General features: G+C 39.0%; 1 protein-coding gene across 7 annotated transcripts in view; it reads left to right on the top strand.

Annotated features, from left to right (window-relative positions):
• Positions 1-26084, top strand: part of caap1 (caspase activity and apoptosis inhibitor 1) — a 101000-nt gene that overhangs the window by 2429 nt on the left and 72487 nt on the right. For 3 of the 7 annotated variants that reach the window (XM_017310403.2, XM_081599337.1, XM_081599338.1), the window contains exons 1-7: positions 4319-4524; positions 6065-6256; positions 6323-6410; positions 6496-6544; positions 6643-6710; positions 6789-10617; positions 10728-10865. In XM_017310403.2, the coding sequence (XP_017165892.2) occupies positions 4420-4524; positions 6065-6256; positions 6323-6410; positions 6496-6544; positions 6643-6710; positions 6789-7246 (960 nt within the window). In that variant the 5' untranslated portion in view covers positions 4319-4419 and the 3' untranslated portion in view covers positions 7247-10617; positions 10728-10865. Of the gene's footprint in view, positions 1-4318; positions 4525-6064; positions 6257-6322; positions 6411-6495; positions 6545-6642; positions 6711-6788; positions 10618-10727; positions 10866-26084 lie in introns of those variants that run through there. The other 4 variants (XM_008435698.3, XM_017310404.2, XM_008435699.3 and 1 more) reach the window with 4 other exon arrangements.

The raw sequence follows: 26084 nt of genomic DNA, 5'->3' as shown, positions 1-26084 counted from the left end.
ATTCTTGAATTTTGTTCTTCATTCATTTCCATTTGATTAGTATTATCCTCTCTTGGTTTATTGCTATGTCCACTTTAGTTTCTTTCCTGTTGCTAGATTTATTTTATCGTTTATTGACGCTCACCATCAGTAATCTCAACAGTGAAAAAATTAACACATGATGTGTTTCACATCATGTGTTAATTTTTTCACTGTTCAGCGTCGGATTCTCTGTTTTTATGCCATAATTCACATCTAGTTCGTCGCTCCGTTTTATGTCCCGCTTCTCCTGTTTCAGAGTTTTGCGCAATGTGAACGTCTTTCTTTTTAAAGCCCCTAAGGTGCAGGACGGTCGGGAAGCGTATCGATGGGGAAACGGCAGACTGACATAAACCTTTTAAAACAACGGAAAGAATTTCTGCATTCTGATTATTGAAATTTAAAAGTGCTGTGTTGTTCTATCACCCCCGTTTCATACCGAACCACTTACAGCACCGGTGTTAACGCTATAAAATGAACGCTCTCTATCATGGCATCACCCATGGAGGGATTTCTTTATTTCTTTATTCAAGTGGGTTCATTTTTCAGAGGGATACACAGTGATTTTAGCTACCAGTAGCAGGAGAACGGAGCTGCGCCAAGAAGCTAACAGAAGCTAACAAACACTAGAAGAGCTGCCATCGATACAGTTGCAGCCAAGCATGGTTTAATGTTACACAAGACAGTTTTACCAAGTTGCTCAAAGTCTAAACTGGCATTGTTGTGCATTTAAGGTGTAAAGTTTACCTTTGACCAAACGCCCCCCAAAGGCATCCCATCGCCCCCCCTTTTGTGAAAATGTCCGCCAGCGACCCCTGCCGTCCTCTGAACGCCCCCTGGGGGGCGGTACCGCCCACGTTGAGAACCGCTAAGTAAGATAAATGAAATGACATGAAGTTCTGGACTCTGAGTTTTCAAAACCTCACTTCCCCTCTCATGACGGCAGTTTTTTGTTGATGTATGACTGCTCTGACAGCAATGCTAAAAAAAATAATAAATCAAATATTTCTTCATTCGCATCAAATGGAACTTAATTATTATTTAATTCCATTTAATTGCCGCTTTTTAGTCAGTCGACTTCGCTGGGATGAGCTGTACTGACTCTGCGTGTCCTCCGCAGCGTCTGCTATGCGACATTAGGGACAGAAACCAAGGCATGAAGTGCTCTGTTTTATGTGGCCACCATGTAATGCGACTGCAGGTAATGTGTGATTTCAGTCACAGCAACACTGCAGAGAGAATAGGTTTGGCAGCAGTTATCAGGATTTAGTCAGACACAGAGATTTGGATGTAGCTCAGCCTCTCTTCCCAGGCCCACCTGAACCCGCCCTGGTCCGCAGAGCCAGCTCCATTATTGCCCCTTTAATGAGGTGATATCCAGACACATGGGAGCAGATGTTGCAAAGAAAATTCGCTGAGGCACGACCGTGATCGATGCACACCTCGCTCCGCATCCATGGCGTAATTTGGCTGATGGCATCAGGATAACAACCTGCATTATGGGGAGACAGCTGTCACCATGGCGCCCAGGCAGCCATAGCATTGGTTCCTGCTTTATTTCAGGCGGAGGCGGGGGGGATGCCAATTAGGCTGATTTACAGCTTTGCTCGTGTCGTCACCACCTCGAAATCTGTGTCTCGGTTCAGCTAAGTTAAAAAAAAAAGAAAAAGAAACCTTAGGTATAATGAGAAAAAGAAGCTTGAAAAAAGCTCTGGGAGAAAGCTTAAATGAGGTGGCCCTTTTGTAAATATTTTTTATATGTTAAAGCATAGCATGAGGATTCATATGCATAAACATTTTAATAGTTTGTTACGCTAAAATCGAAAACATAAATTTGTTTAAATTGGATGTTATGTCATAGACCAACACATAATAGTGTTTAGTTGGGAAGTGGGAGGATAAGTACATTTAATTTGTATTCTATTAAGCCTGAAAAGCTGTGTGCATTTATATTCAGCACCTTTTGCACTCATACTCAGGTACAAAATGAACTATTAACTGTGCATTGCTTTATGTATTTTCCAGGCACATAGTGCTATTTTACGCCACAATCAAGTAACTATGTTACCTTAAATTCTTATAAAAATTCTGTATGTATCAAACATAAGTTAAAAGAACTACACTTTTGCAATTTGATGCCTTGAAGTTGGGCCTATGTCTCTTTAGGAAGATCCTACTGTTTCTGACACTCCATCTTCAGCACATCAGCACAACACTGTTCCTCCATTATGCTGTTAACCACTGTTCTTAGGAACATTGAACCGAGAAGCAGCTTGTATGGTAAGCCCAGCAGATGCTCAGTTCAGTCTGGTGTTTGCTAATTGCTGCTGCCACTAGTCTTGAGGATCTACGTGAGGAAGGTCAGGGAGAACGTTATTTAATTTTAGTCACTCTTGAGGCATCTAAGGTAAGTTTTAAACTTTTACAGTAAATTTATAGCCAACTGAAATGATAACTTTAAGGAAAATAATTTTGTTTATGCCTAAGTGAAAGTAGAATAAAATTACATGTTTGCTTTTGTCAATAGAACGACTTTATGTAACGTCCTATTGATCATTTTCTAGCTCTTCCTGCACTTCTACGCAAGTAAACTGATTTAGATTTCATCTCCCAACTTGCAAAAATGACGCTCGGGTTCCAAGCAATTTTGCAAATAAATATGTGTAGAAACTCTAGTCCCTAAGTTGCAAAAGATATGCAGACATACCCAAACACACTTGAAGCTGTAATTGCAAATGATAGGCTCAGGGGATTTTTTTGTAAATCATTTTTAAAATCCTGTATCCAATTCCTTCTGTTTCACAATTAAGTCACATTTCTGTTCTTAGAGTTAAAATCCTAAGACTCTTCTTTTCTGAGATACATGCTATAACGTAATGTCAAAATTGAACAGAATGTCTGTGAGAAGTTTCATCTTAGTTTTATGTTTTGCATGGTGTGGCACAAATTTCAAGTCCATACATTTACCATTTAAACACTGTTTTCCTTTTGGAGCAATGCACTTTACATTAATGTTAGCATAGTCATTTCACCACGAGATGTTTTCTATGAAGTTTGACTCGAGAGGTATAAATAAGTAGTGAGAACAGAGTTGAATTATTTTACACTTATAAATCTGACATGCTGCAGTTCATGAAATGCTAAAGAGGAGCGAGTCTGAGATGGTAAGACCATGTAAAATTGAGGAAGAGGATTTTTGATCAGCCGTTGCTAGAGTAGAAAGCGAGTTTTAAATCTGATGGGATGCAAATTTTCCCTATTTGCTCTTCTGTAAGCTGCAAGAGAGCGAGAGAAAAGGCACCTGCCACTTTGAGAAACGGCTGTAACTCGGATACCGACGCTGATTGAAAGCCGACTGCTACAAAAGTAATGTGCAATTCTCTATTAAATATATGATGCTTAAATAGGATTTTTGCTGAGGCAAATTCTTTGATTCTTGCTTCTTACCTAAAACCAGCTCTCTTTTTATAATTTAAAATGAGAGCTTGCATATGCTGCTTCTTCTTTAAAGTTGCAGAGCTACAAAAAGGAACAACCTTTCATTTGACGTTTTCAGATCATCAAATTTCACTTTAATTACAATTTGTACTGGCTAAATGAATGTCAGTACAAAATGCATTTTTGTACTGACATGGATATTTGTTTGATGATCTGAAAATTTTCAGTGAAACTAGAATGTCTTAGGCTAGAGACATTCTTAAATTTGAACTCAGGGCAGGTTTTTCCACTGTGCTCCATGGTTTATTTACACTCCTGAGTCTTGTAATCCTCACTTTCTGGAGGGTCTCTTCTGATTTCACTAATTCCCTTTTCATCTCTTTATGCATTTGTATGTCATTATTGAATATAACAAACTTATACCTTGAGCCACTCTGACTCGAGAGCTGCTTTAAATCTGGATGTTGTGCTGCTGCAGGGGGAAATAGCACAATTTGATAAAAACTAAATTTATCCCTTAGTGATCAATAATTGGATTACCAAAGTTGTTTGTAAAGAAAAACTTTACTTGTGCAATAAATATATACAAAGCTTTTTTTTTTAACGCTTATTGACAAGACTTGACTGTGGGGATTTATGTATAAACAATAAGTCCCAATTAAACATAAAATGTAGGTGTGTATATATGGTCTTCACATATATATATGTGTGTGTGTGTGTGTGTGTGTGTGTTTTGTTTTTACACGAGTAAATAAAACTAGTTTTTAACACCTCTGTTTTCAACTCATTTTTTTTACTCGTCAATGATCCTCACCAGAGGGTGGCAGTAAAGAGCTACGACTCTCACTGCCAGAAAGAAGAAGACTCCACTTCTGTGACGTCAGTTATTAATAAACAACATAGCTAGTGGGCTTTCTGCTACGGTATCTGGTTAGTTTGTTTGTTTGCTTGCTTGCTTTAAATATGCTGAAAAAGAAACCAAGTGGATCGGAAAAGAAGAGGAAAAACTCGCACTCCGAAGAACGACAGAACAGCAACAAACGCCGCAGCTCTGAGTCACAATTAGAGGTAAAAATGTTCCGGTTAGCTCCTTTAACTGGTGCTCAGTCCAAGCTGCAGTCTTCCAATGAATGACTTCCAGTTACATTACGAGATGGTACCTGAGACCGGACGATATGGAAAGAAGTGTGTTAATTTCGCTGTGCATAAGGAATGGAGCAGACATCTTCTCTGTGGTTAGAGACGATTTTCTCCACGTTCGGAGTGAATCCTTTCTTGCTGAAGTTTACTTGAATGTGTAGCAGTTTCCCATCTTCGTGTACTGCAAAAAAAAGCGTCAGACATCTAGAAAGTGACATTTTTGTCCACTATGTTTTGAAACGACAAAAAAAAGTTCAATTTGAGTGTTGAGCATCTTTGAAGATAATTTTTCTATTCTTACCACACATTCTCAACTTATTTCTGGACTTGCATGTTAAATGATGTTTTCCATGATGGATGGTGAACCTTCACCCCAATCTTTTGTAACCCCTAAATGCAGCTTTCTTCCAGGATTGATGCAGATTTAGCATTCTTCACCTTCCAGTAAACTCTGACCAGCTTCCCTCTCCATTCTGAATAAAAGCAATGCCAGCCCATGAAGCTGCCATCACCATACTTTAGTATGGGGATGGTGCTTTTAGGCTGTTTTGCAGAATTGGTTTTCTGCCAAGCTTTTGCTTGTGAAAGTTACATTTGTATCTCATCTGACCAGAGCACCTTCTTTCACACGTTTGCTGTGGCAAACTTTAAACAAGACTTCTTCTTGCCACTCCATGAAGACGGGTCCCAATAAATTTTGCAGGCCGATAAATTGTCCCAGAAATTGTTGTGGTAAATAATAATAATAGCATTTTGAGACCATTTTCAAGTGATATATTTATAAAAGCATACAAATTCACCATATCTAATTTCTTGACTCATTTAGCAAATACATAAATCATTTAGGTAATTTTAACTGACCTAAAGTTTGGTCTAATTTAACTTGAGTGCATTTTTATTCACCGTTTGCAAGCTTCTGGTTTCAACTGCATCTTTTGCAATTGCTGTAATACATTTTTATTTACATATGTTCATAATCTATTAAGGGTCAAATAGTAGCGTATGCTCTTTTTTTGTTCCTCGTTTTGCGTGTTTGCCAGCATGTGGCTTGCCGGTGTTTTCTGCGTCTTCACACTTCCACCTTCAGCCTGTGAATCCTTCGGCTCCTCGCCGCTCTCACACGTTCACTGTCCCTTCTTCCTCTGTCGGCTCTCTATTACATGCTTTCTGTAAAGAATGCTGCTTTATCTCTATATTTCAGAGATAAACCCAGTGGCCTAGTGGTTTGGTAAAATCAAAACGTATGGCTGCCATGATTGCAAGTTGCTTCAGTCTAGAAACGTGTGTTCACTTTTTCTTTTTTGTTTGATTTCAGCTAGTATTTCCTCAAGCTACTTTTGTTATACACGGGTCACATATTCAAATAACAGAACCATTTAAAATTATTTTTGAAAAATTTTGATTCGATGAATCCGATTTCTTTGGGAAAAAGCTGTTTGGCTGAAGGCTTGCCTTCTCCTTGTTGCAGGACTCCAAAGATGAGCTCGCCGACCCCGAGCTGGACCGGGTCGGCAGCGACATCGAGGAAGGCGGTCTCGACCTCAGTGTGCCCTTCCAGCCAATCAAAGCTTACGTCAGCAACAAGCGGGAGATGCTGCAGCAGTGCTTCCACGTGCTGGGGGAGAAGAAGGTCCGGAAGATGGTGCCCGATGAGCTCAAGGTAGCTTTTCGAGTATGGGAAACTCTCAAAACTCCGAATCCTGTGGTCAGACACTTTTGTTTTCAGCAGGACTGCAGTTTAGAAGAAATCAAAACTCTCTGTTGGGAGCAGCTGGAACCGATCTCGGAGAAAAATCTCACTCAAATTTTGGCGGGTAAGATTCAGAGCCAGTTTGACAGATATTGGTAGAAATTCACTTTGCTTTGCGATGGAAAACAAAATCTGTAGCGTTCCTCTAGGAGAAGAGATAACAGCCGGAAACGGTGATGGAGGGACTTTGGAGAGCCAGTGAGCAATCATTTATTTGATTTAGAGCGAAATTTCAAAATGAAAGTACTTCTTACAAGTTGCTTGTATATCTATCCTATTTATTTATTTTCTTCCAGACAGGATAACAATGTTGACTCCACTTCCTGCTTGAAAGAAGTCGCTAAAACCGATGACGCAAAGCAAGGTAATTATTTAAAATCGCCAGAGAAAGTTGCCCCTCAAATATTCAGTTCTAAAAACTGTAATTGGAAATCCCTTCGAGCAGAGGGAGGTGGCTCTGGCGAGGAGAGCGACGTCCTGAGCATAAACGCAGACGCTTACGACAGCGACATCGAGGGGCCGAAGGAGGAGCAGGCCGTCAAAGCCGACGAGGTGGTCGCGAAACCGGACAACGGCGGCGGTGAGCGATCTGACCAGGCCTCCGTAAACCCCAAGCCGGCAGCTCCAGAGACGAAGAAGGACATTCAGAGTGACATAGACAAAAGCGTCAGCGAAATCCTAGCTCTCTCTTCAACTTCGAGTAAAGAGGAAGCTGCGGAAGAGAGCAGCGGGACGTCGCAGACCGCGGGCGGCGAAGCGGCCGCTCAGGGCGGAGCTTCGGTTTGTTCGCCGTCGATCCAGCAGCTGGAGCTGCTGGAGCTGGAGATGAGGGCGAGGGCCATAAAGGCTCTGATGAAAGCTGGAGACAAGAAAAAACTTTGTATGACAAACAACATTTAGCCTGTTTTGCTGAAAGTTGTGTTTAATTCTTCCTATGTAGAGCTTTTCACATTCGACTTGAACTGAACTCGTATGATTTGAGTTAAGACTTTATGGAATGTCTTCATCAAAATATTGTGTTTTTGCATATAATATAGTTATAAGTGCGTTGTGGGATCAGGGTTCCTACGCGGCTTGGAAAAGTCTGGAATTCATTCGCAGGTTTTCTGAGTCTGGATTTCTGTGGAAAAAGAAAACGAAGCATGGGAAAATACTATTTGCATGTTTTGTTTCTTAAGTAATTTTCTTTATTTGTTCCTTCTTTCTTTTCACCTCTTCTTCCTTCTACTTTTGTTTTCCTTTTTATCTCATTTCCCTTTCCATCCCCATTTCTTCTTTCCTTTTGTGTCTTATCTTTTCTGCCTTTATTTTTCCTTCCTTCTTGTCTGCCATCAACCCCGTTTATTTTCTTTTCTTCCATAAGCCTTGTTGCTTCCAAGACCTTTCTTTATTTTACCTTTTCCATCCTTGTTTGCTCCCTTTCTTCCTTCATGCATTCCTCCTTTCACTTGTCATTTTCTTCTTTTGCCTTTCTTCCTCACTGCCTCACTTTCTTGTTCCCTACTCAAAAAACAAAGAAAGTGGACTTGACTTCTTCCATTAATCCATAACGCCTTTCTCTCTATTCTTCCTTTTTTCCGTCATCTTTCCTTCCCTCATAAATCATTCTTACTATTTTTCTTCTTTCTTTATTTCTTCTCCTTGTTCTGCCCCGTTTTTCTTCCTTCATTTGTCAATTCAAAGTCAACTTTTTTATTTATACTTGAAAAGAGGTGTAAAAAATTAGAATTTGACAAATTTCAGTCTGGAAAAGTTGGTTTTAAAGACAAGTGGTCATTTCCCTTTACGGTCACTAGATGGCAGTAGCACTCTGTCCCATAACAGTGCAGGGACGCTTGACTGCAGTAATCCGTGCAGAGGACTGCCACTGTATAGATTTTAGTGGCTCATGTTACAGAGATACTGCGGCTCCCGTTTTAGCCAGCATTAGAACCGAACATCACTGGGAGCAGCGATTTGAAACGAAGCCGTGTCCGGTCTGTTGGAGTATTTAGACCCAGGTCAAAGTTTTCACACTAAAACCAGAGTATATTACAAACTCTGCCTCTTTGAGTCTAATTCTGACTTCTAAAGTTGTTTGAATTCACGCCATCCTTTCACTCAAACGGTTTTCTGTCAGTTTGACAAAGAGTCGCTTTGTCTGAATATCAATCGTTCAGTGTTCGCACGAGGCTACACTTTCAGAGTGAAATATCTCTGCACCCTGCCGCCGCCCCTACAGCACTCAATGAAATGTGCAGTAAGATCCCAGTTGCCTCTTCAAGCCATTTGCATTTAAAAGGTTTATTTCATGGTAGAGGTGAGGGTGCGAGGGTTAAATGCGTCATTTTCTGTGTATTTATCCAAAGGTGTCTTGGCGTTCCCCAAGGATAGAAAAGAAGAAAAAAAAAAAAGTCTACTTTGGTAAAGACGTTGAGATGCTTGTTACGTCTGCGTCTGGTGTCCATTAGAAGGCCAATTACGATCCGGTTGGTATGAATAAAACATCACCTCAGATCAAGCTTATAGGCTGACAAATAGTTGATGATGCTTTCTGAATTCAGACAAACCCTATGATCCATGTTACAATATCGAGCCGCAGCATTTTCAAAGTGAAAAGAAGGTCACACTTAAAGAATGAGAGCAGTTCATCTGTTTTGACACCTTTCATTCAAATTGGCATTCGGACCAAGGTCCTCAGACGGTGAGGATTTTTTCAATTACCCTGTCGTTGTTAAGGTCAGCATTTTACCGATGTTTTATTCTCCACGTATTCAAATGTTTAATATCACAAATCTGAAATATGAAACGGACTCGAGGCTCTGCTAGGTTTGTTTAGCTAATGTGTATTTGAGATAATCAACAGTAAAGCTGAACAATTGGAATATGTGTATTCGTTAAGCGAAGCAAAGATGGGAGTTGATGCACAAGACACATTGTTCCTGTTGAATGTTTTTCAGTTCATGCAATCTGACGGGTTTTGAAAAGCACAGAATTTAAATATCTTGAGTATAGGACAAGCTGAAACAGAAAATGCTACCTTATAATCTCGAGGTTTGCTGCATCTTAAAGGCCGGGTTGTGTCAGAGCTTTGGCACAGCTGCTTATATCACGTATTTTTAACTTTGTCTTACATTTACAGCCAGCTGAAACAGTTGGGTCCATGCGGTGAGCAACACAATAATACATCTGTCTAAAAACCACTTCCAGTGTTTGCGAATCAGAAAATATATCAATTTTAACGCCTCTACTGTTTCCGCATAAACCAGGATAAATATTTGTGTTGTTCTCTTGTGGAAGAAAAAAAAAAACCGAGTGACTTAACTTTTCTTCCTGCGCGTTCACTGTTTTCTTCTGCAGTGGGAAATTAAATTGAACTAAAAGCAGAGTCTGACGGGCAATAAATAACTTAGCACCTCTGTATGACTAAATGAATTGATTTCCACAAGTGATGACTCATCGGACGCATTTCATTTTCCTCAAGCTGCCAACAAAACAGATTTCTTGCCAAGTTGGAAGTCGTGTTTTATGTTGAATTTACTTTGTTTTGATTAAATGTTTCATTCAGTGACAATGCCGTTGGCTGTTTTAATTCTTTTTAGGCCTCCTTCTCATGAATAGGTGTAGGTGTGTTGCAAGAGATGTAAGAATCCTGATCTTCCCATTTGTAGTTCTCACACGTTTGATCCCAGGCGTGCTGCTCATCTCTTCTCCATTCCTAACGTTATGTCAACAGTAGAGAGGAAAGAGCCTGGCAGAACTCTCCTTTAAAAAAATATGAAGTGGATTACAAGTTTGGTACAATTTGGCAGAGAAGCGTTCCTTTCTTTTCGTCACACTCTAAAATTTCCCCTGAAAGAGATTTGAGCATTTGATATTCCACTCCAGTGTAGCATCGGCGTTTGGAGCAAATCCCTCCTCTTCAGTGACTCCCCTCGCATCTGACTTTCAGATTCCAGGCATGCTCTCTCTCCACATGGGTCACAGCTCCACCACCAAAACGGCCCCTCACAATTTCGGAGTGCATTCAAATGGTGCATAAACGCCTCTGAATTTCTGCCAGTTGGAGCAGTGAGCCGATAATTCAAAATGCTACACATGCACATCAGGATGGACGGCCTTCCACAGTCAAACCAATACAATCAAATGAAACAATATGTTTAAACCAAATGCAGTAAGCTTCTGTTATCAAATGACTGCACCGACAGATCTTTCCCTACAATTTTGTAGTTATTGCTGGTAGTTTGAATAAAGGTCTCAAGGTTTAGAAACACATCTAAAGCACTGCAGAAGTATGTACTTCCAACAGTTTTTGTTTTTCTTTTTAAACAATTGGATTTCCTGTAAGTAAATCACGATTTGTTTTACACAGGCATTGATTAATATTTATTTTTGCCAACAGATGGCAGTTGTGAGGACTTTGCTGTGAGACTGACATGAGGAATCTGTTAGCATTTTACAATAGCATTAGCTTGTTAGCTGTAAAGAAGGTCCTTCAGTAACGTGATGTGGAGGGCCACTGCTCTGTTTTGTGTTACAGGTGAGTTTAAATACGCATACACACACACAGTATGCACTTAATACGTTTGATGGTATTTTGTGGTTCAGTGTTTTAATTTGTAAAGTAATAAGAAAGTACCCGTTTTGCTGTTTGGCAGCTAATTTTGGTTAAGCTAACTCGCTCCCGCTAATGAGAGGTCGGTTATGGTTTTCACGGACTCAAAACACTAGAGGTCGGATTGACTTTTTATTGAAGTACTTGTAACTGTTATGTCCTGGATGACTGAGAGTCCACACCAGCTTTTGTAAAGCCTACATCTAGAACACGGGTTTCCAACTCTGGTCCTTGAGAGCTATCCTCCTGACTACCAGGAAAAAAAATATTGTCCAATCACCATTTTTTTTTAAATCCCACAGCCTTTCTAAGGTGATAAAAGGTTTTATGCACTTACTTTGTCTCTTCCCATAAAATGTGTTATTACTGATAAATGCTATTTTTATGAATTAGAAAAAGGTACGTACAAAAGTCCCACCCCTTCACATGTGGTGTCATTGAAAAGCCCTAAATGTCCTCTCCAGATACCAAAAGGAATTAATTCAGTAGAATGCAGGGGGTGGGAGATATTCAAGTTTAGAAATGTCCTCTACAGAAGACAAAAATGAACTACTGGTAGTCATGAGGATATTGCAACTTTTTGATGCATCCTACTCCCAACTCGTGGCATGAATCACCAGTTCCTGCAAACCTGCTCGATGAAGGACTTCAGTCATTTCAGTAGACAATAATACAGCAAAATAGTTGGCCTCAATTTCCTTAATTTTGAGGGATTTTTTTTAAGCCAATTTTATCTATCGCCTCAAAGTTTTGAAAATCAGCCACTGTCCCCTTTTTGCTGTGCTGTAAGAGAGAGCTAGCTGACTTCCATATCCACCATGTCATGTCTGTTGGCGCACAGTTAACAATAGTCGCCCCTCTGTTGTAAACTTAGCAGCTTTGGCATTATATTTAACAACTTTTTGGAATTGGCAGCTCAGTCTCTTTAACAATAGGCCAAAAAACTTCAAATGGTGGACCCCTTCTTGGACTCTAGTTTAGCCATTGTCCACTCATAATATAACCAATTTATGCATATGTTAATGTGGCACAGTGGTTATCAGTATACAATTCGACTTATTTGACAACTCTGGTAGTATGAGGATCAGTTTCTGACATTAAACTCAGTGATGTCATGTTTCAGTAAAGAAGTAAAGAAACCTCAATTTCTGCTGGCGCTGGAGGACTATGAGCTGTCAAATCCCAGCTGGGTGCCATCTTTATGTTATCTAGTGTTTTATTTGGATGATTTATTTCCTGTAGCAGCAGAAAGAGGACTTTGCCAAGTAAATTACTTTTGTCCGTACTGTGATAAAACTGTCAAATTGCTTCCCGCTACCAGTTGGCAAGCGATTGTATTAGGTAAGTAATTGTCAAAGGGAATGTCAGGAGAGGACTGTATTGCTTTATGAGTTTCTGTCCATCAGGACATGCATCAAGTTACTTACCTTAGGATGACTGTCCTGATGTGTGTCTTAACTATATCGCAGTGTATTGCTCTCCTGGGGAAATCTGTAATTTAGACAGAAAGTGTCAAAATCGACTCGATTTCTGGCCTCTATATTCTAGATTAAATTTGTGTGAAAAAACTGAATCCTTCCTGTAGGGTTTTGTGTTCATTGACTTTGGCATCAGTTGCATCTTTTCTGTTTTTCAAACAAGAAGGCTCTTTCTTGAATACTGGAGCTACTTATGTTGTTTTTTATGGGTATCTTTTTATGACTACCCACAGCTCCTGATCATAAGTAGAGGCCCGACATCCGTCAGCTTCCTGTAGCAAACCAGACTTGAAAACTTCATTCTTCCCTTACGTTTTGAGCATAGGGTAGTGTGGTATTCTGGATGCTTGTGTGATGTAAATTAGAGGGTGAAATGTCAGCATATTAAACTTAAGTAATGGGGTTTTTTCCATGGGTACTTGGAATTTAAATTTAGTTTTCATTATCGCTTTCTAGTGTGTTTGGTGTCTTATCAATTTTGAAACAAGAGAAATGGCATTATTCACTTTTACAGTATTCACAACAACAGCACCAGCGCAATGTCTGGTGTGAAACGGCTTGGCCGTTTCACACCTTGGTCGTTTCATGCCCAACTTTTTGGGTGAGAAAAGGAGTTTCTTCACACTGACCAGCTGTCAATTGTACCTGACAAGCACCTATCAAAATTGTTTGGTAGCTGCATTGACAACTGATGACTTAAATTTTCTATAATGTGTCCTACAAGCTTTGTGTAAGGAAATGTATTTACATGTGTGATCAGTCTATCCACTGAATTTTCTGTTTGTATGACACAGCACTCATCTTCTTAAGCAATGACTTGGGTTTGATAGCTGCTTGCTAACATTGCTCCACTGAAAATTAATAAGTGTAGTGCAGTGTTTACTTAGCAGTTTTTATTGATCTTGCGTAATATTTAATCTATTGGGGAAAATAAAAATTTTGAGTTTTTTATTAGCTGTAGACCAGATTTAACAGCAACATACTCCTGAAAGATATCACTCTGTTTGTAGTAACTCTAAATAATATATGAGTCTAAGTTTTTTATTGAATTATTAAAAAAAAAAAATCTTACAAGTACTCAGACTAATATAGATGTATATATTTATTGCAAATAAGAGCACAACTGTGAGGATGAGCGAATATGACACTGTCAAAACACATTTGTTGTGTGTGTGTGTGTGTGTGCGTGCATCTGTTTTGAGAGAAGGCTTGGATAGCAAACTATTTGTTTTTCAGAGGCTAAATAGTTCAGCGCTCTTGATGATTTCTCAAGCCTTAATCAAGGTAAGTTTGAAGTGATTTGAGCGGTAATCAACCTTTGCCAATCAGTTTAATCTGGTCCCACCCAAACTAATCAGCAGCAGGCGAATGAAGAACTCCTCGACGCCTCACAACTGAGCTTTCGCAGAGTTTTTCCTCCAAAGATGAATCAACTACTATTTTGTGCAATTAAAGGTCACAAGGAAGTGATGAGTCACTTCAAAATCAACATCTGAAAACCGAAAGATCCGTCATTAGTCATCGCGTATTCGCGGCAAAGGTCCACCAATTATAGAGCGCCAGAGTATCGATAGCCTCACCTCAACCTATTCCTCTGGGACTCATTAGTCACAGAGGTAATGATATGTCATAAAAGTGCAATCAGTGCTTTGGATATGAATGATGACTGTGCTTGAAGACCCGCTGACTTTATTGAAGCACACACCTGATTGGAGCAGGTTTGCTTCTTCTTTTTTTTTTTTTTTTTTTTTTTGCAGGATGCCCACCCTCTCTCCGAGAGTTAACACTCAGCATTCACTGCTGGCATGTTTATTTATTACAGCTATCTGAGAAGTCATAACAACCATGTTGCAAGTTTCATCAAACCTTTATCACCCTCAGACCAGACTCATTACATGGGTGCAGAGACGGCATAATAAAATGTGACTTAATCGGAGCTGAGCAGGCCTCTGGAAAATTGGCTGCCCCCCCCACCCCACAGCCGAACGCGGGGCAGTCTTTGGGCGGCGGCCACTGCCGCACTCTACCTCCATGGAGGTTTTTTTGTTCAGGTGATAAGAGGGCACATACGCTGAGGCAATGAACTAAATCTTTCATTTTTGCTTGGTGAAACGAGTCAGTCGTTCATTTTCGTCATGTGGTGTGTTCTCACCCGAGCACTGTAATTGTTTTTAGAATGTCTTGGTTCTTTAAAAATATTTCTTCTAAAAAAGCTAGAAGTCCCTACTTTTTCGAAAAAAAAAAAATCACCAAAGTGTCCCACACATCCTCGCAATGAAAATCCCCTTTTTGAAGTTTGGAGCAAAAGACTTTTGCAGTGATTTTATTTTTGTAGTTTTTTTTTTTTTATGACAGACCTAAAGTCGTCCCCGAAAGCTTTTCCAAAGTGATGTGTAAGTGTCTGTTTCTGTAATGGGGTATGCCATGGAAATGTTTCCATGGGAACATGGCAAAAGGCATTAGAAGAGCTCAGTGCTGCTCTCTGGGGAGTATCCACACAGCTTCTGCTTACTGGGAAATGATGATAATAGTGCAGAATGTTGGATAAAACTCAACTGGGGAAACTAATCCCTTCGTTTTGCAAAGAAAGAAGACGGAGTACATCTTCTGCTGCTTCTTTAGCTTAGTAGCTTCGGCGCTGCACTATGCATAATCGTGTTTACATGTAAATATACTCAGAAAGATGAAGTAAGTCTTTCAGATTAATTGGGTTCAAGGCACAAGAGTGCTGCCCAGATCTCTGAATTATAAATATTATTCTTGTTAAACTTGTAGTGCTGTAAATGTATGCCTTTAAAGCTGTACATCTTAAACACATTTAAATGCTGCAATTATGGCGGGAGTTGGGCTTATGGACGTTTTTAGGGCTAAATCCTATTTTCTAGAGCTCCCCCTTAAATCATTCTAACAAAAAGTAGTGGCTTAACCAATCCCCTGAGAGGATATGCTTCAAAGCAGCTGTCCTCTTTTACAAAAATGATATATCAGGTAAAAGACTTCAATCACCTGCAAGCATCTTCCTTGTTTTACAAAGCATTTCTTGCGCTTGTTGAGGAAGATCACATTTCTCTTGTTTTTCCATTTTTTTTTGTTTGTTTCTGATCAGTAAGCCCATTCAGATGCAGTTTATAAGTTACTAATTTATGTTTTGGGGAATAAAGCTATCCATACTTGCCTGGCCACTGTCAAGAAGCAGCCTTTAGATCTTTGTTAAATCAGTTAATTGTGGAAAAAAACATATTTTTGGAGTTGAATGTTAGCAATCACACCTGTAGAATCAAGAATAAAAAAGATCAAGGGGATGAAAATATCTCAAAACTCGAAACATTTTGCTCTAACCTACAGAAACCCAAGACCAGTAGACATTGATATATGCTACTACCCCCACTAAATTATCGTACCTTGGACACATTATTTTCATTCAACCAAGAAGTCAGTTTCTGTAAAGAAATGTGTTGGGCGTCTCAAAAATAAGGAAGCAATGTAAAAGCAAGATCGGTTTTGAAAAACATCCTCTTTTCAATTTGCATATTTTAGAAAGGGCATATTGAAAATGATTTATACCCATCTCAAGAACCAAAAGAAACACATTTATGGTAGCATAGCAATCACATCCTTCTTGCAATAGCTGACCAGCTTATGGCATCTTTCCACTCGTATTTTTACCATTTGTAATGGGGTCCAAGTCTTTGATCTTGAGAGGCCTTTGTGCTATTACCTTAATCTCTCTCCATATGTAGAGCATTTTGCAGTGGCCAAGCCAATTCTGAATTGTTGACTTAAAAATGTTCATACAGTTCAGCCTCTTTACTTTACCACTATATCTCGCTAGGAATTGAGGAACCTTGACTACCCTGCTGAAAATGTGGAGATATGGCTTCAGAGCTGGCTGAATAGTTGCAAAAATATAAAAACCATCCATCAAAATTGAAACCTCTATGAGTATCTCTGTTCCCAGAAAAACTCCCGTCTAGACTAAAAGGCCGCTTGACCCCCGCTGACTCCTCTTACAGGGAGAACCCTACGTTCAAACAAGATCCCACTTTATGCCCTGCTGGAACTCTACTGCTCTTTTCTCTGCGTTGATGTGTCCACACACATGTTGTTCGGCTTCAGATCATCACATTCCAGCAGCTTAGGAGACGCATCTTTGAATTAGATCACCACTGTGCATAAATTACCTCCGCAGTGAGGAACAGAGCAGGAGAAGTAACTGAAAACCGAAACTCTTTGGAGTCGAAAATGTCACATTCATTTCAAACACATTACCCCCTGCCGGAAGACTTAATGAGGAAGCCCATTAGAATGTCATACCTGCTTACTTGTGAATTCTGAAGAAAGTTGATTTGATATGTCTGAGCCAATTACACAAAGTCTTTGTGATAAGAAACTGCTCAGTGGACCTGAACCCCCAGTTCTGCTCACAGGAAGCGCTTGAGAATTTTGTACCAGGCTGTGCTTTGAATATTTTTGAAGTGGAACTTTGGTTTGGCTCCACTTTTACTTTTCCACATGCCAGCCTCAAGGGTTTGCTTTTTGACATCACTCTGTTTGAAGAGAATATTTGGCTACTTTGCCAGTCTTCAAAAATGGTTGGGAGGGCTACACTCGCACCAAGTTTTGTGTCTCAGCACACCTAAAAGAAGTGTTTCTACTTCAGGAACAGTTTTTGTTCCTGAACTGAAGGTGAGGGTGTGTTGCTTTGTGTTTTGGAATTGAGATCATGACTGGATATGATTTTGGCAGAGAAATAAGTAAATTAGTGGTTTTTTTAGTCTACATATAAAAATATATTCAACATGCATGTTGAAAGAATTTGAAAAACAAATAAGATTAGCATCTCAGCTGTACTTCCAGACAGTGCCACACGGAGCTTGACATTTTACAGTCTAATTATTTTGACTGTTTTATTTTTGCCTCTTTTACAGAATTTTTCAAGTGGTTCATACATTCCAGAACTACATATGTCTCCACGGCTAAGCATCTAATGTAAATTGAACACAAACATTTTTCTTGTCGCAGAATATTTATATACTAATTTTTGACAAGGACCGCATAAAAACGTATTAGTTCTTTTCTGTGGGAAAGGAAATAGCCTTGCAATGAGTAAAGCATTTAGCCACAAATGCGATCTTTTTTTTTCTAGATCTGTTCAACACATGTTGTATTTCATCTCTCCCTTTATGTGTAAAGTGAGTCCATTTCACACTCAGTTTTGCACATTCGTGATCTACAGCACAGAACGTTAAAGTTCAAAGTCAAACAATCCCACCATACTTAAGCATTTACAAAATAATAAAATAAAGCACTTGTTAGACTAAGTAGTATCTTTCATTAAACCTACAGTGTTTATTTGACCTCATTTATGTTTTTCCTTGAATATTTATTTACCAAAGAAATGGGTCAAAATCAACATTTTGTTTACCTCCTCAGAAGCCATCAAACTAAAACGAATGATAGAGGAAAAACTGTCTGATCATATTCTAAAACAGATCCATATTCTTCAAACAGTTGACTTGGTTGATGTTCCCTTCTGTCATTTAATGGCACTATTATTATATTCTAAATGGTTTTAGAATGTTAGCAATATCACTGATGTTGATTCAGATTTTTTTTTTTTAGTCAGCCTGTCTTGAAATTTGTAAGCATTTTATTCCTATGAATCCTATTTCTAGATTGCAGAAATTTTGTTGGCTGCTGTTAGTCCTGTATTGTTACGTATAGGAAATGGTCTCTTGCAGTTGCAGAGCAGAAATTGGGGGAAAAACTTGTGGGAACATCAATGTTTAGATTTCAAATGTTTGTCAGTCCCTTTTATCTTTCACTGATTGGGAGATGGCATGAAGAAATGGACTATGATTATGTATAATGTATAATTATGTATCATACTTGATACTTTATCAACTGTACTTCTACGGAGAAGATTAGTGAAAAAAGGGTTCCCCATGATGCATCAGAAAGGCAAACGGGCTTCCTAAGAAGTAAATACAAAATAGAATAAAATCACAGTAATTCAAGAGACAAATAACATTTATCTTTGTAGATAAACGATTCATTGTAGAGAAAACGGATGTTTAACCCTTTCATTCTGTTTTGACATTGTAATATTTCAGTATGAGCAAAGCTCAACATTATGAATAACATAAACGATTAAGCGAAAAACCTAAGCTGAAAGCCAGATGGCTAAAAAAAAAAAAAGATTTCATAGACCTCATCATTGATTTTGCAAAGATGAAGAGCCGCCAATAAGCATTTACAGGAAATACCTTCCAACATTGTTTGTTTGTTTGAACACATTTTCAAATATCTTTTTCTGCAAATGAAAAAGACGACTGAAATTGGTCATTTATTTTTTATTATGCTGGCAATTACTCTATGTGCTATAGGTGACCTCTCAAGACGGTTTAGACAAAGGGCCCGGAATTTCATGCTGCATTTCATTACGAGAAAGAAGGAGAGAGAGAGAAATGCATTAATAAACAGAATGTTTTATTTTCAATTGAAATGGCGTTGCCTGCATACACAGTCATGCCCTTTGGTTAGACCAACAAATTGGTGGAAGGAATTGGATCAAAAAATTATGTGCAGTGGAATACAATATTTGAATCATGTTTAATCTGAGCTACAACGGTTAGTTCGATGAGTCTGGACCCGGCATTTTGAAGCATCCTGCCGCTAGGAGGAAGATCATAAATAAAATCTTTATCTTTATCAGCAGTTTTACAGAGTTGGCAGTGGTGTGCAGTGTGAATCACACTCTGCGGCATATGACTGGGAAGGAAGCACAGTTTTTGCACAATATATTCGTGTCGACTTGTAGTGACAACTGGCCTAGTTGTGTTTAAGCTCTGTAGCAGTCTTTTTCTTTTATTATTATTATTTGTCAGCATTCCCGCAGTGGACCGTGTCTCTCTGTGGACGTGGAGTATTTTATTTCCTCCTCCGACACATTGCAGGAGTGCTGGGACAAACACAGGATGAGTGACTAAGAAAACAATTCCCCTGGATATGCCTGTTGTCTCGCTCTTCCTCTCCGCCGTGCTCTTTCTGCGTCTCTTTGGGGACTGAATCACATTTCTGCTTTTTCTTCCCTTCTCTTACCTCTCTGTCATACATACAGGAGCTGCATGGGCACATCCACGTCGACATCCACGCACACGGCTGACAACACCCCCTCTCCCCTCCTGCACTCTCCCCCAACACACACACACCCTCGTTCTGCCAAAAAGTCGATAAATAAATGCATTGTCTCTTGACTTTCTGCTGTTGGCATCAGCCTGTCTAAATTGTCTGAGAAGGCAGTGGAGTGTGAAATTGAGTTCAGAACTGTACGCCGTGTGAGGTGGCACAAAGATGAGCGCATGTTTTCTTATTTATTCATATTGCGGCAGCACTCAGTCGCAGTTTTTGCAAGAGGGGGGTCAGTTAAACACATTGAGGTGTTGCTGGAAATATGACAAGCTTAAAGGAAGGGCTCAGGCGACGGAGCAATAGGTTATTCATCTGAGGGCTAAATGAAGCTTTAAAGTGAAAATGTGCAGTCACAGTGAGTCCAAAAGTTTTTTTGTTTTTTGTTTCCCCCTTTCCTTTTCTTTGTCTCCAGTCGCCGGGTGCTCTGAACCAGGGCGACTTCTTTTTGACAGTCACTATCATTGTTCTAAATGTCACCGAAGCCCTGTGGTTGCATGTAAAGCAAAGAAAGGTAATTTAACTTGAATCAGTAGGCACAGATTGAATAACTTCACAGTGATTTGCTCTCTCCTATTTTTGAAAAGATGAATTTCTTTCCCAAAGCCGAAGGGTTCATGCAAGAATAATAGCACCTGCCCGTGCTAATTTGCCAAGAACAAATGATTTTGGTGGAGGGTGTTACTTTTGTGCCGCCTTCCGGAGATTTAATCAGAAGTATTACGCAAACCATCGCTTCCTCAGCTCTTTCTTTTTCCCCTTCTTGCCATTTTGTGATGAATGTGTTGTTACCGAATGATGTATGTTTATAGATTGCCAGGGATAACCGTTGTTTTCAAGAGTTATGGCTTCCACCCTCACATCATTGGAGCTGGCTGTGTGAAAATCATTCAAGGGATTTCAAGTTTGTCTCTCACTTTCACTGAGTTCACCGCGTGATAAATGGACATTTATTTAAGCAAAAAAGAAAAGAAAAAAAAAACACTCGGAAAACTTTGTTTGCAGACGAAGCACTTTAATGTCCGTCCCCTCTGCGGCATACTTTTACAGTCTTTCTTTTCAAGATTAGTGTCACTGCAGAGGTAGAAGTGTCCTTGACTGTCACCAGAATCAAACGCGTGGAGGTCATCCTCTTGGTCATATTTTATTTGGGAGTGACAGGAAAAGGAATGGCAGCATAAATTCAATCAAAGTTTCTGCCTTTTCAGCATTACCTTTTAGAAAACGTTTAGAGGCCAAGCAATTTGTGCAGCACATTTCAAAAGTATTCACATCTCTGCAGATGTTTTTGCCTTTTTGTCACAGTTGTAAACTTTGGTATATGTTACTGCGTTTTTGTTTGGTAGATGAGTATAACATAGTGCATAATTTTAAATTGAAGGGGAAATGGTACATAGTTTCCAACTTTCTGGTAAACAAACGTCTGAAACTCCAGCATGTCACGTATTCAGATCCCTTTACACTTATACTGCAAAATAAATCAAAACGAAACCTTCAGAAATCACGTAATAAGTTTATAGAGTCCACCTGCGGGTAACTTAATGCATTTGTTCTGTGAAAGGTGTCAGAAGTTTGTTAGAGAATGTAAATGTAATTTCCTTTTGAGATCATTAATGTATTTCTTAATTGATTTGTTGAACAAACAGCTTCTTGAAGACCAAGGAACACAGCAGGCAGGTCAGAGATAAAGTTGCGTATAGGTTTAAAGTCAGGTTATATCTCAAACTTAGAATATCTTGAACACCTCTACCCAAGCCATTATCTGGAAAAGGTAAAAGTGTGGTTTATCTGCAATCCTGCCAAGACCTATGATCCACCTAAACTGACAGGTTGAGATAAAAAGGGGTGGACTGGTGTCTTATCTCCAGTGTACACCCTGTACAGCTTGCCAGTCCATCAGAGTTCAACTCGGAGGACAAACAACCAAACAAGCACACACTCATACCTAAGGGCAGTTTAGAGAGGCGAGTTAAACAGCCATGTTTAGAAAGACTCCAATGATTTGAACCCAGGACCTTCTTGCTGCAAGGCAGGATTTATAACTTTGAAGGAGTTATTTGAAAGTTACTCAGCAAGCTGTTAGGCACAGGTGCTGGTATACTGCGACACTGTGCAGCCTCGAGATAACCTGTTGACTGCAAGGCTATTAACTGTGCGATGAGGACCCATCAGATATATGGAAGAATGTGCTCTCGTTAGATGAGGCTAAAATTTAACTTACTGTTCTAAAAACAAAATGCTGTATGTGTGGAGGAAACCCTGTATTGCACATCAACCTGAAGATGCCACCCCAATGTGAAACATGGTGGTGGCTCTCTTATGTTGAATTGTTGCACACAGGGAAATCCTAGAAGAAAAGCTGTTAGAGGCTGTAAAAAAAAAAACTTGAGACTGATGCAGAGATTCACCATTCATTTGGAAAACTACTCCTAAACAGAAGTACAAACGGATTCAAGTATACTTTGTGTTAGAGCACTTCAGACCAAATAAGAGAAACCAATGACAATTTGTGGTTACACTTAAAAAAATTAAATTTTACAACACTGTCAATCCAATTTAACTGAGTTTATTCTCTTTTGCAAGGAACTCTGATCAAAAGCGTAAGTGTCTGTATGTAAAATGCAGGTAGAGATGAGAACAAAAGATGTTTTTTATGTGAAAAGTGGTGCAAACTTTACGCAAAAAATGTGCTCCAAAACGTAAGAGATCAAGTTGATATTTGTCAAGTTCCAACATTTTTGCAACAGATGCTTTGTGCAATACCTAGTCAGCTCTGCTTCTGCTACCTCGTCCTAACATTAACTAAGCACATTCTACAAAAGGTTATCCCTTTTATTATTTTTCTTTTATAAGCCTTAAAAGAATGTTTAAACCCTTGTACAGTCTTCTTCTGAATTTGCCTTTAACCACCACACAACAGTAGTGTCTATATAGCACTGATTCGTGTTGATGCATATTCATTACATAAAAGCACTCTGCCTGTTAATATTTAACTATGCTAATTGCTATGCTAAATAAAAAGCATGTTTTATTACTACTGCATTCAAATTAAACATTTCCTTGACAGCAAAAACATATTTAATGGTGTTTACGCTTATTTGCTCAGTGATTTATCATTTCACATAATAATATGCAAATATATTCTGATGTTAATGGTGTGAGTGAATTAGGATGTTTATGTCACCTAGAATACCTTATTTAGAAACGCAGCTAACACGCACTCAAACACATCAACACACAAATAATCCAAGTGTTTGAAGGTCATGCAAACATCAATGTAGACTGCCTACTTTGATGCTGCATGCAGTCTTGACTTAATAAAGTCAATCATGCAATTGACCTTTTCATAAAGCAAAAGTAAGTCTCTATATGGTATGCCTGGCATGCCATGACGGGACACATTGGAAAACAACAAAGCAACCAATCTAATTTGTTAAAAAAAAAAATTTAGCAGCTAGAAAAAAAAAATCTACCCATTAAAACACACGTAATCAATGTTCAATGTCACAAAAATGAGCATGACCACATCTGAATGGAGAGGGAAAAAAACAACTAATTTATGTAAATCACACTACCTTGAGGACATATTGGCCTGTTAACTCCTTTCAAGCATCTGCACCCATTAAGTGAGTAAATTCACAATTAGCATCATACTAATTAACATACCATTTGGCCCTGTCTTTAATTTTCAAAGAGCCACTAACTTGTATTCCACCACTGCGATGACACATAAAGTAACAGATTGTGTTTTGCACAGTACAAGTTGTTTGCCCTTTTCTAAAATGCAAAGCCATTCTAATGCGCTCGGTAATGTAATTAGTTTTTTTTTTTTTTTTTAAACACAGGGCTTTGGTGCCTGTGTATGCTAGATTGCAACCGACGGTCACAGTTAATGGAGAATATATTCATCTAGTTTTGCTCGAGGCTTTACTTTTGAGGCGTGAACTTGAAAAGTGCAAAGTAGATAATGAAGACAGGCTTGAATAGTCGTGGATAGAGATTCTGTTTAAGCATATGGTTCTGTAGAATACATTACAGTTTGATTAATCGGGTTTGTACAGGAAGTTTGTTAAAAAAAAGAAAAACAACCAATGTGCAAGCTCAGCCCTTCCTATTAAAGGAACCCATCATCTCTGTTGAATTAAACATCTATTTAGCGAAACGACATCATGCCAATTGAACTCTACAGAGTCGTGATTAAAGGGTGCTGTTGGTAATTACCACTGCATTCTTTCCATCCACTTCCAGTGTGTCTTCTAGGACAACTCTAAACTCTCCAAATTTAAAAATCTATTGCGCCATACTTTCTCATTGTCTTTGACTCTCTGAAAGCCGTAAGCCCCACAGACGCTCGGCCATTAAGAGAACGCCAGCCAGCAACTCCCTTGAAGTTTACCCGAATCAATATTTCAGCGCTTGAATGGCAAGTTGGTCCTTAAACAAAAAATAATTTTCCTAGACAACCTGAACAAGCTTTAAACTAGTTAGAGGCACTTAGAGAAGGTGAACCCTCCTCAGAGCCTATTAAAAGTCCTTTAATGAGTGGAGAGTGGAAAGCAGCAGCGGACCCCCCCGCTGGGTTTTGATACAATGCACTGTCACCTCATTAAAATCCTGATGATGTTCAGCAGTATTCCCAGACTGCGCTCAGACCCATGTTTCTTGGTGGACAGTAAGGAGACATCGGGTGGGAGGGGGGGCATGAGATGGGGTACAAGCTGGACCTGGCATCACAGCTGGGCCCTGGACGGTGGTGATGACATCATTGCTTGTTGTCCACATCACTTACAGATGCTTTGTAATTGTTTTCATGGACTTTCATGAGAAACTTGTGTTGGCAATGCAAAACACAAAGTAGGGATGTTCAACAGTTCACGCTGTGATTTGAAGGTTTTTGAATGGAGGCTTCCATTTTTTTGTCATCCATCCTAGAAACAAAATAACCGGGAGTTATGTGTAATATAACGGTGAATCATAAGTACTGAACTTTTTGGGATTTGCTAAATAATTTACAGATTTTTATGACAGCTTATAGTTGTATTTTTAAAAATTTTTTTGCACAGAGTTTAAAATAAAGTTGTTTCACAGTTATAGAAACAAGTAACAGGCATTGCTCAGTTGTTTTGACGCATTCCTCCACACTAACCCTTTTCAGATCTTGAAGGTTCTACTATGCACTTTGATTCTTGGGTGTTTCCATTGATTTCCAATAGTATTCAAGTTTGTGGTTTGCTTTTTTTTCTCTTTAAGACTTACTGGGAGTTTAAATTTCTATAACTGCAAGTTTGGGATTATTATGTTGCTGAGAAACCGACCCATTTTTAGATTTTAATCAAGAATATTCAAGTACATTTCTGTTTTTACTCTTTTTTTCAGTCACACAAAGTCTGGCGGTATTATACACTAAAGAACAACCTCTCATAATGATATTATTAACTCCAACCTTCAGTATTGGTATGGTACCTTTTGGCTTATGTGGGGTCCCACTTCTGGTCTCAGACTGGCCAGGCTGTGTCCTTGCAGCATTGCATTGTCTTATTCAAATGTTAGGCAGCAAAATTAAAACATGCCTTTTCTCCTAGAGTTGAGACTTTCTGAATGTTAACATAAGTTGTAGCTAGATATAGCTAAGTTGGGTTTACCATTCCATGAAACAAATAGTTTAACTGGATACATTTATTTTTAAATTTGATGGACAGATTGTCATATTTCATTGTGTAAAGCAACCCTACTTGCCAAATTGAGAGGTTCTCTGCTCTAAGCAAAAGATTCATGGTAAAAATAAATAAATAAATAAATAAATAAGCCTAAGCAAATTGTCTCTTTTGTAAGCCTGTATTGTTTTTCAGTTTGAATTAGTCCCAAAATGAAGCATTATATGATAGGCAGACACAGTCTTGGTAAATTATTCCCAGCTTTACTCTGGTTTATGTCATTTTAATCACATTGAACAATGGTTATAGCTGAATAAGAACAAATAAGGAATCTAAATTGTTCAGGTTTTATTCTTAATTTCTCCAAACCTGGAGGTATATGTATATAAGCTGTTTGTTTCTCATTTGTGTGTGTGTCATTCAGGATGTCTAACTGCATCCTGAATGTGCTAGTATTGAATTTTTTAAGAGACTTGAGGCAACCCCCCCTCGAAAACAAACCCAACAATCATCTCTGTGCATCACTTAGTTCAATATGAAATGCATTACAATTTCAACAGAAGACACAGAAGTACAGCAGATTGACAAATGTAATGGAAGCACAAGACAACATGCCGTATGAATACATTTACACTCGAGATGACATTTTGGCCCCAGAGCAAGCCTTTTTACCGTGTAATGTCATACAATTGTTATATTTTGTGCAGCTGGAGCATCACTCAGGAAAGCAAGACGAGACTTCTTTGAATGATGGAGGATGTGGAAATCTGCTCGCTACTCCACACTTCAGAAATTCTTATGAAGGATTATTTTGGTGCGCTTGG

The sequence above is a fragment of the Poecilia reticulata genome, chromosome 18 (genome assembly GCF_904066995.2).
Source record: "Poecilia reticulata chromosome 18, P_reticulata-male-v2, whole genome shotgun sequence".
NCBI classification, from domain to species: Eukaryota; Metazoa; Chordata; class Actinopteri; order Cyprinodontiformes; family Poeciliidae; genus Poecilia; species Poecilia reticulata.
Note: the sequence above shows the minus strand (reverse complement) of the source record. Positions and strands in the feature narration are given on the sequence as shown.